General features: G+C 42.0%; 2 protein-coding genes across 2 annotated transcripts; both read right to left on the bottom strand.

The window, feature by feature from the left end:
* Nucleotides 1–1,164: 1,164 nt before the first annotated feature.
* Nucleotides 1,165–2,064, bottom strand: LOC109777794 (uncharacterized). Its single transcript, XM_020336353.1, has 2 exons — nucleotides 1,781–2,064; nucleotides 1,165–1,294 (listed from the first exon to the last, which is right to left on the bottom strand). Exons 1-2 carry the CDS (start codon nucleotides 2,062–2,064, stop codon nucleotides 1,165–1,167), a joined length of 414 nt encoding a protein of 137 aa, XP_020191942.1.
* A 584-nt stretch (nucleotides 2,065–2,648) lies between these two features.
* On the bottom strand, nucleotides 2,649–8,403 carry LOC109777795 (protein FAR1-RELATED SEQUENCE 5-like). Its single transcript, XM_020336354.1, has 5 exons — nucleotides 8,088–8,403; nucleotides 7,517–7,974; nucleotides 7,180–7,417; nucleotides 3,610–3,692; nucleotides 2,649–2,657 (listed from the first exon to the last, which is right to left on the bottom strand). The coding sequence occupies exons 1-5, from the start codon at nucleotides 8,401–8,403 to the stop codon at nucleotides 2,649–2,651; spliced, it is 1,104 nt and encodes a 367-aa protein (XP_020191943.1).
* Nucleotides 8,404–10,200: the final 1,797 nt, after the last annotated feature.

Here is a 10,200-nt window from a genome sequence, read left to right as displayed (position 1 = left end):
TGCTCTATGCTCTCTGACCTGTGGGCCCATTTGTGCCCAGCCCCATGCATTGTGGCTCAGAATGGTTCGCCTACGATGGGCGCAGACCTATTACGGGACTGGCTTGGGCCTGGTTGCAGCTGGGTGGTCAATTTGTTTTCTTATCTGAAGCATTTTTTTCTTTTGGAGTATATATATATTTCATGGTAGTACAAATGATGTCATTTGTACTGCTTGCACCAACGTTGAGTACTGCACTGCGCGTCCCAAGTCTGTGTGTTGTGCACTACACGAAAGTTGCTGCAGCCCCTCTCGTTCTGCATTTATGCATGTACTGCACTTCATGTATACACTTTGTGAACTGCCTTATATTTGCTATGTGAACTGTATTCACATTTTTTATAATGGTCTGCGGATTATATTTTAAAAAAATATTAATATTAATGTTCTTTTTCTACAATTACTTTTTGTGGACTGCATGTGTACAAATGTGTAATGCTTATTTTTTACCATTGTGAACTGCATTAATCTTTCTGTTTTAGGTATGAGTTGTAGTCAGATTACTTAATTTTTTTAACGTTGTTTTTGAATATGTTTTGTATGTGAATAGTATGTTTTGGTATCACACATTAAATTTTTCAAAGTTTTCTGGATACTTGTTCTAACACAAACTAATTTCAGCGAAAGCAATTGATCACAAGCAAACTGACGATACATAAGCAAACAACAGAAAGAAAATTTGATGATAATTCTAAAAGGACATTGTTTTTACAAAAGAAATGTTCGATATGAAGAAACGAACATAATCAAAAGTTTGCATACATGAAACAAAGAACAACACAACGACTAAAGTAAAGTGAAACTGAAACATAGCCCTGATTATTTCTAGTTGCTGTATTGGATTACAGCCTTGTTCTTCTTCTGCTTTGCTTCTTTGTCTCTTTTTGCCCTGTCCAGTCCCATGATGACATCGTAGATGATTCTCCATGACTCATATGTTGCGAATGCATCTATTGCTGCATACTTGATAAGCTTTTCTGGCAGTGGGCAGTATCCCCAGAGAGTATGGTCCTCCTTGCGGTTAATTTTTTTCTTCATGTCATGGTAGTGAATGTCTATCATCCTGCCGACAACATCAGCCAAAGAGTCAAACTTCTTTTTATTGTATGGGTCTCTCCATTCCACCTAAATATCAATGTAGTTGTCGGAGTTGATCTCCAAACCAGATAGCTTCAGCTTGCTTTTGTCTCCTTCAATGGCGAATCTGACGAAGGTGTACTCACCATTCATGAGGAATTTGTCTAGTTCCATTGGCCTGCAAGATGTTTGTATAAAGTGAATATAGTTTATTTTCTTAGAACTACCAATGTTTTTTTGTTTTTTCTGAAACTGAACTGCAATATGAATATCTGAATCTGTTGCATTGAGTAGTTGCTAATACTTTGTTCAGCATAACTAGTAAATCTGATAATATATTGCATAAAAATGCATGTTTTGTGCATGCTTGTATTCTTGAACTGAATTTCATACATGTTTTGTATAGTAATGTTGCAGTTTTCTATTGTTCAGTCAAATAGTTTGTATTTTGTAAAACAAAATAAAACTGCGTGTATTGCTAGATCATATAATTCAAGAATTGAACACATGAGTGACATACATGGAGCCAGATGAAAACTGTCAATGAATTCATATGCCATGCTTTTCAAAATGAGAACCAAAGTTTAAATATTTGGCAATTGAAGTGAAGAAAATTTAAAATCAATATTAACAAGCAATAGTACAGATTGATAGTTATTCTGACCTGTCTTTAGCTGCAGAGATGTGGTAGACAAGGCATTCTTTTTCTACGCATAGCTGGAGCACTGCTGCCCGCTGTGACTTCACGTAGTGCGTGTACTCGACATCAATGCAGACTAGTTTGACGGGCATTCCGCCGAGCTTCCTCCTGAGCGTGGACAACATCTTGTCCACGTCTTCACCTTTGCTTGTGCAAACGACGTGGAGCTTGTGGTTTTCATGGAGGTCGACGTCGTGGAGCTCCCTGGTGTACCTGCGGCGCTGCTTGTACAGAGGTGCATCCGCCATGACTCTCCTCTTCTCTCTCGTGTTTGTTCTGGAGAGAGAGGTTAGTGAAAGGAAGTGTGGAGAAGAAGATGCAATGGGTTTTGGGGGGACGAAGCAGTTATGTTTTGTCCTCTGCTCTCCTTGACAGGACGTGGGAGAGGTGGAGCGGGGTGGTAGCATGGTGGGGCTCTGTTTTTAGTTACGTGGCAACTTCAGAGAGGTTCTGCTATGAGGAGGCTCTGTTAGTGCGTTGGAAATCCGGAACGTCGTCGCCTCTTTTTTCGTGACTAGGTTAGGTATGCACGCAACTGTCAGAAAATGTGATTATTGTGTTTTCGGTGAATTATCCTAGTAAGTGCACTTCTTTGCTATCAGAACAGAACTCCGTATGTCCACATAGTGTACTGCATGGAAGTGAAATTTATTCCTTGTACACTGAATTATATCGCATTAGGATTCATACAGATGTACGCACATTTAGTTTCTTGATGGAGTTCTTTCTTTTTTTCTCTTTTTATGGTAATGCGGCTTTTGTGTTGATGGAGGGTTGTGTTGGTAGGGGTGTTGGACTGCTTTGCTTAACTAACGGGGCTGCATTCTTCATTTTAGCCGTACTGCAATGCAGTAGAAAGAGAACTGCATTTCAGAAAAAAGAATACTTCGTGCTTCCACGTGGAGAACTGCATTGTTGTACGTCGCAGACTGCATTTGTACGTTGACTTTGGGCTTCCTGCGTTTTATTTATTAATAGCGAACTGTAATTTCTGGCATTGCCCACACACATTTTTGTTGTTGTTGTTATTCATTTATAAAATGTTTCTCATTTTTCTTTAATGTTTTTTTTGAACTTATTGTTTTTTCTTAGTGGGCCTTGTTGGGCCTGTGTTCGGGGAGTGAAGACGCATTGGGCCCAAGTCGGCCTGTGAACACGGCTGGTTCCCGATGCGTTGTGTGTAGCCTAATGTTTAGTCCCACCTTGCCCGCGGAAGGCGCGCCCGACCTCTTTATAAGCGCTGGCGAGGCAACCGTATCGAACTCCTCTGTTTACTTATTTGGGCGCTTATACACGGCGCTCGCTGCTGTATGCTCTATGGCCTGTGGGCCCATGTGTGCCCGGCCCCATGCATTGTGACCCAGAACGACTCTCCTTCTGTGGGCACAGACCTACTACAAGATTGGCTGGGGCCGGGTGCACCTGTGGTGGTCATTTTTTTCTTTGTATTTTCTCTCTTAAGTATTTTTTTTCAATGTAGGGGCGTGCACTGCTTAGCAAAACATCCGTGCCCTGCATTGATCAGGGTTCTGTACTACATATGCACGCATTCCGTACTACACATGTTTGTGCTACATTTTTGTGCACTGCATGGGTAGCATTTTTCTTTATTGTTTTTTCCTTCTTACGTATCATTTTTTCTAGTGTACGGGTGTGCACTGCTTTGTTGCCTCTATGTGCACTGCACTCGTCATAGTCCTGTGCTGCAGGTGTACACATTTTGCACTGCGTGCATCCTTCTTTGTGCCAAAGTTGTGACTGGTTATGCCAACGCTGTGGACTGCATGACTTACATTTAAGGACTGCATCAGGTGCACTAATTCTGGGTTGTGCACTGCGCGAAAGTGCTTCTCTTGTGCTTCATTTTGAGCATGTACTGCACTTCATGCACACATATAGTGAACTTCCTGGTAAGACTTTGGAGAACTGCAAACCTAAAATGGTCTGTGGATTATAATTTTTTAGAGAATTATTATTTAATGATCTACGGTTAGTTCATGGGAATTGCTGCAGTCAAAGTACACCTTCTTTTTTGGTTCCTTTTTCTTTGATAACATAAGCCTTTATTGATTTTCCTTCATTCTTGGTAACATAATTTCCATTAACTCCCCTTTAATTTTCAGTTTTGACCTTTTTGCATTCCTCTTCTATAAATGTAGGCCAACTTCTACCCTTCCTTTGCAGTTCATTTCTCCTCTAGCCGCAACTTCTCTCCTTTCTCTAGCCTCTCTTTATTTTTTTCCTTTTCTAGGTTTTTGTTGCGATGGCTCCAGGCCCCTGCGCGAATCTCTCCTGCTGCGGCCATGGTTGTGGGTGCCGATGCACTGCGATTGCTCAGCTTGGTCGCAGGCCCGTCGTGCTCGTCGTGGGGGGAAGGTATTGTGCCGAGCTGGGCGAGCGGAGCAGCTTGCATATGGCACAGTATTCACGGAAGGATTGGATATGGGCCACATCAACGTTTCTACATTCTATTCCGCCCTGCTTCACCGTGGCCTTGGCCGCACAAGTCCTTTTGTCCATCAGCTTACGCCAACAGATGTGGAGACTCACTACAAGATGGTATTTTTTGCTTGATCTGATTTTTTCTTCGTGTTTTCTATTTTTTTGTATAATTCCATACTAGTCTGAACTTCTAGTTTTTAGGAATGCACTTATTTTGTTTTATTGAAGTGTACTGCACTTTGTACTTATATCTTGTTTTTATTTTTTTGCTTGTGTGCATGGAGCTCGTGTTTTAATTTGCATGCTTACAATATGTGAACTGCTTAGATACTAGATGAGCACTACTAGTTTCCACAATTTTCCCCGATTGTATTTTGTGTACTACATGCAGGTAGTCTCAAGAACTTCATAATAGTTATAAGTGTACTACTTGTTTGCAAGTTCCGTACTACACATTAGTTTGCGTTTAATCTGTACTGCTTTTTTGGACTGTTGTACACTTCATCTAGCTCGTGTCTCTACTTTGTGTAGGTTTTTACTGGTCTGTGCAAAGTACGAGAATTGTACTGCTAGTATCGTCCCCAAACAGTTTTAATTTTTTTTTGCAGAAAATTCCCCAACGAGCTGTTAGGTATCTCCGGCTCAAGAAGAAGGGAATTCTCCAAGTTGTTCTTGGTAATGGACACCTTAAACCAGCCATGTACCGTGTAGGCGTTGACGGGCGGCTGTGTCTGTAGAAAGGGTGGAAGGAATTTGTCATTGATAGTGGCCTGAAGTCTGAGCAAGTTGTTGTCCTCAACTTCTTCGAACTTGTTGATCGTACGGTTAGAATCACGTTTGACGTGATTGGTTAAGATTATGAGGTTGATTTGTAATAAGTACTTTTGTGTGTTGAACGCTTCATCTTTTTGATGTGTTTTGTAATAAGCACTTTTGTGATCTGAACCGCTTCAATTATTATTCTGAACTTCGTGCTGCCAGTGAGCTAACTGCATTTTACATCGTTTTTGGATCAAAATGTGTCAATGTTTTACTCTAGACTGCTATATATATGGTATACTCTATACACCATTTCTCTTTACATGGTTTAGTTTAATAACTCATAGTCAGTGGGAAATTTGTGTTTACACAAAATTTAAACTGATACATAAGTCATACAGATAAGCAAACTGCTATGCATATGATTAATTTATTGAAGTTCATCTATTTGGTCGTTAACCTGCTGCTTCTCCGCGGTGACTGGAGCGTGTCTAATGTCGCACTTTCTTTTGTTTTCCGTGGCGGTGTTGTTGGTTCTTGTCTCTGCACCGTTGTGTTTGTAGTCCCTCGCGTGGTGGTTGATGGCGGCTTTTGTTTTTCAGCGCTGTGAACTGCATCCTTCTTTGCTCCCCGCGTGCTGGTTGATGGCTGCTTTTGTTTTACAGTGCTGTGAACTGCATCCTTCTTTGCTCCCCGCGTGCTGGTTGATTGTGGCTTTTGTTTTTGAGTGCTGTGAACTGCATCCTTCTTTGCTCCCCATGTGCTGGTTGATGGCGGCTATCGTTTTCCAGCATTGTGAACTGCATCCTTCTTTGCTCCCCGCGTGCTGGTTGATGGTGGCTTTTCTTTTCCAGCACTGTGAACTACATCCTTTCATGCTCCTACCTTGTTTTTTGAAAGTGGTGTCCTTCTCGGTTGTTTTTGTACAACAGCATTCCCTTGTGGTGGTCTTGTTGGCATTGTTTCTTCATGTTCTTCGTCCTCTTCACTCTCTTCTTCCTCTTCCTCATCTTCATCATCTGTTTCTTCATAAGGCACTGCTTCTTCAGTTTCTTCATGTTCTTCGTCCTCTTCACTCTCTTCTTCCTCCTCTTCTTCATCTGCTTCTTCATAAGCCATTTCTTCTTCAGTTGTGTCACCATCTTCTTCATCTTCCTCATTTTTTGATCTTGTTCTTTTGGGGCAGGTTCTCGAATTGTGTCTCTTCCTCTTTTTGCAGATGCTACAATGTCTCGGTTTCGTCCATTTCTTAGTGTTGTGAGTGGAATTTCTGTTTGGTTGTGCATCGCCGTGTCCTCGGTTTTCTTGTTCATGTATTTTTGTACATGTCCTGGAATTGTGGCCGCTGATTTCATTACATGTCTTGCACTTTCTTATTCCCAGTGGGTGACCATCACTGTCCAGAGTAGGCTGTGGCTTACTGTTTTTGTCATCATTTTTCTCCTTGCATGCAAACTTTTTCTGGGTAGCGTCGCCCCCTTTCTTCCTTCCTCTTGTGTTTGAAATAGGAGGTGAAAGAATTGTTTCTTTTTGATAGCACCAGTTTCGTTGTGTTCGGTATTTTCTACTTGCTCGGCATTATTGTCATGTTGGGATTTCTCTACTTGCTTTAGTTTTGCTTCTTCTTCTTCTTCTTCTTCTTCGTTGAGCACATCAACTTCCTCGATCAGTGCCCTCATACCAGACAATGCTCTGTGGCACCCAGCGTCGGACCTTGTCGCTTTGTTTGCAAGGTCCATTGCTGTTTCTGTCAGCAATTTTGTACGGCAAAAAAGCGAGGTTCCATCTGGTGCTGTTTGTTCATAGTCTCTTCTGTCAAACGTTGCATTTGATCTTGCGTTACGGGTGTATGTTTTCATGATGTACACCTCAGGAATCTTGAGTACTCTCAAATGAGAAAGCATGCATAACACATGGACGCAAAAGAGCCCTACAGACAACACATGATTTCTTTGTTTTGTAAGTGAACTGCATGAAATTAATAAACACATATTTTTTCGTTATTTGTTCATTTTAAAGAAGTGAACTTCATTTGGTTTTGTGAATTAGTCATGCATGTGGACTTTTAAAGTTCAGTAAGTGAGCTTTCATGCATGACTATCAGAAAATAGAATTTTTTGTGATAGGATTCTCACCTGTGTGTGTCCAGAGTTTGCACTCACATTCGTGGACACCTTTCTGTTCATCGGCGACCACTTGGAAATTATGCATTGCCCAGTCAAATGCATCCGATCTGTTGTAGTGGTGTACGAGATACTTTGTCGGGTTCTCAGGGCACCGTTCTGCTCTGAATGCAGTGCTACGGTAGAGTGTTTCTTTGAAATCTGCAAACACTGCCCTTGTATACACTTTTGATAGCTGAACTTCGAACCCAAACTGGGTTGTTGTCTTTACCTCTGACTGCATGATCAGAAATGCACTGTTACGAACCAGAGAAATGAAAAAATTGTTAGTTTTTTAGTTATATTTTTAGTAGTTTTTGATTGACATTTTGTTTACCTCATTTGCTACTATCTCTGCGTGCTCGACGGCATTCCGGGTCTGAATGCACTTGTCCACCTGCTGAGCAAACAGATGGAGATCATGCTTCTCTTTGACAAAGTTTTTCTTCAGTATGCAGTTCATGCTCTCGCTTCTCTGTGTGGAAGTCATCCGAGCACAGAAAATTTCCTTGTAGTAAGCCGAGATCCACTCGTGCCTGTCATCCCACAGCGAATTCATCACTTCGTCGTCTTGCAAGTTGTATCTCTGAATGAGGTCCTTCCATGGTCGTTCAAATTCTGACGGCATTAGTGGGTGGTTCAGCACCGCATTGAGGTCATCCTTGAGTTTCTCATGCGCCTTATACAGCAAGGCGAGGTGGTCTTTGTACTTCTTCATGATATGCCACCGACACAACTTATGCAGAGTATGTGGGAGGATAGTTTTTAATGCTGCCTTCATCGAAGAACACTGGTCTGAGAAGGCACAAGTAGTGTTTTTTTATTAAGTTGTTTGTGTGTGTATAAGATAGATGGAAGAAATATAAGTGCACCAAACAAACGTAAGTATGCAGGTGTTTTTTTTGTACCTGTGAGCATGCAGATTGGCAGCTTGTTGTTCTTACACCGGAGAAATGTTTTGAAAACCCACTCAAACAACGGTATTGTTTCATCTCGCACGAGTGCAATAGCAAATGTGGTGCTCTGTAGATGATGGTTCACTCCCACGAAGACTCCCAGCGGCATGTGGAATTTGTTAGTTTTATACGTTGTGTCAAATGTAACGCAGTCTCCAAAATCTTCATACGATCCTTTGCAACTGGCGTTGGCCCAAAAGATGTTTCTTACACGGTTATCTGCATCAACATCATAATCATAGAGGAACTCTGGGTTTATCTTCTGCATATTCTCGAAGAAATCCAGAAGTTTCTTGACGTCATCTTGGGACTCTTCTCAGGCAAACTTTTGTTTCCTGCATTTTCAAACGCAATGCAAACCCATCTCATCAAATAGGAAATAATTACCGACATGATGCTCAAGCGATATGGTTTGTGATGTGCTTACTTGTTTACCCAGTCGCGGCTAGTATGTCCCATGTACTGTAGACCACCGGACATACGCGACAGCGTTGACATCATCTGAGCGTGTGTGTGGTTGTCCAGTTGCATGTCTTTCACTAACTGGTCTATCAAAGGATCATCTTTTTTGTGCGATCGCATGTGCAAAAGCATCCCAGGGCTTTCCAGCATCTTGTGATTGTGGTTGAGTTCAACCATTTGTATCACAAATTTGCCATCCTTCCTCTTTTTGACTCTAATCTTTGCCTTGTAGTCAATCCTTTTTGATGTCTTTTGACGTTTCCGGTGATAATCTGACACAGTCTGCTTGTGCGTCCCTTCTCTTGAGGAGACAGTGTAGGCATTTGTCCTGTGTTTTTCCCTCTTGCGTATGCCAAACCCTGCACATCTTGCATAATTGTTGTAGAAGTCCCATGCCTTGTCGTACGTGGTGAACTTCTTTCCAGCGGCAGGTATGAGGTTCAGCGGCATGTTTTTATCCTGCATTAAGTGCAATGCTCTATGAGATAATTTGTTCTGTTCTGTTTTTTAAATACGAGGAGTGCATACGAGTTTAATAAAGCATTGCAATGTTCCTCAGTTTTCAGAAGAATTCAATGTATTAGATGCTAGGTCAAACCTCACAAGAAATATTAGTGTGCACTGCAATGTTATTTGAATGGACTGCAACTATTATTAATTTTTTCAGAACATAAACTTACATGTGTGTAGAGTCATTCACCCGATGGTGTTTGCAGCTTGCCGGGTTGTATTGGACATGGCGGGGCTATAGCAGATCTGTGTAGTTGAGGATCTCGTGGCGGCAATAGTGAGGAGGATTTGTACCTGCTCTTGACTTTTGACCGAGGCACCGTTGGTGGTCGCAGTATCGAAGTTGATGCAGCAGGTCTGCTTGGAGCTCTGTTTTTTGGTGCAGCAGGTGGACGCTGAGCTCTATTTTGGGGTGCAGCAGGTGGACGTGGTGGTAATCCAGTGTTGTGACGATGTGTCAGTGGATTGGTTTGAAAATTTTGGAGCGGTGGCACATCATCATAGTCATAATCATCATCTGCTGCAACATCGTGTTCAACTGCATCATCATTGTTTGTTCGGACATGATGTCCATACGTAGTGAACTCGTGCTTATACTCTGGGTTGAGAACTGTTATTGGCTCATCTTCATCGTCGTCATCTTCATCCTCCTGTCGGTGAGTGCCCTCCCAGATGAAGGTGACATCGTCGTCATCCTCGACTACCTCTTCTCCCTGGAAAAAATCCTCTTCCGGAGAGTACTGCACCCTGTTTGTTGTCGTGAAGAATCCTCGAGGAATCTCTGGGGTAACCCAGCCAGTTTCTCTTTCAGAAGAAGCTTTACTCTTCTGAAAGTTGTTGTTCCCTGGGTTGTCAATTATGCGCATCATTTTGTATCTGCTGAACGTCATTTCCTGCACACAAAATGACCGAGCTGCATTGTAAGGCAAAATGAACTGAATCATGCGAACTGCAATGTGTTTCAAATGGTACTGCGAACTAATGCACGCTGACTGCATCACCCCGCAAGGTGAACTAAAGTAACCGCACTACATCGTTGTCCGTAATGAACCTACATAAGCGTACTGCATAACCGAGCAAGTGCACAACATTT

The sequence above is a fragment of the Aegilops tauschii genome, chromosome 6 (genome assembly GCF_002575655.3).
Source record: "Aegilops tauschii subsp. strangulata cultivar AL8/78 chromosome 6, Aet v6.0, whole genome shotgun sequence".
NCBI lineage: Eukaryota > Viridiplantae > Streptophyta > Magnoliopsida > Poales > Poaceae > Aegilops > Aegilops tauschii.
The sequence above is the reverse complement of the archived record's forward strand: the minus strand, read 5'-3'. Positions and strand labels throughout refer to the sequence as shown.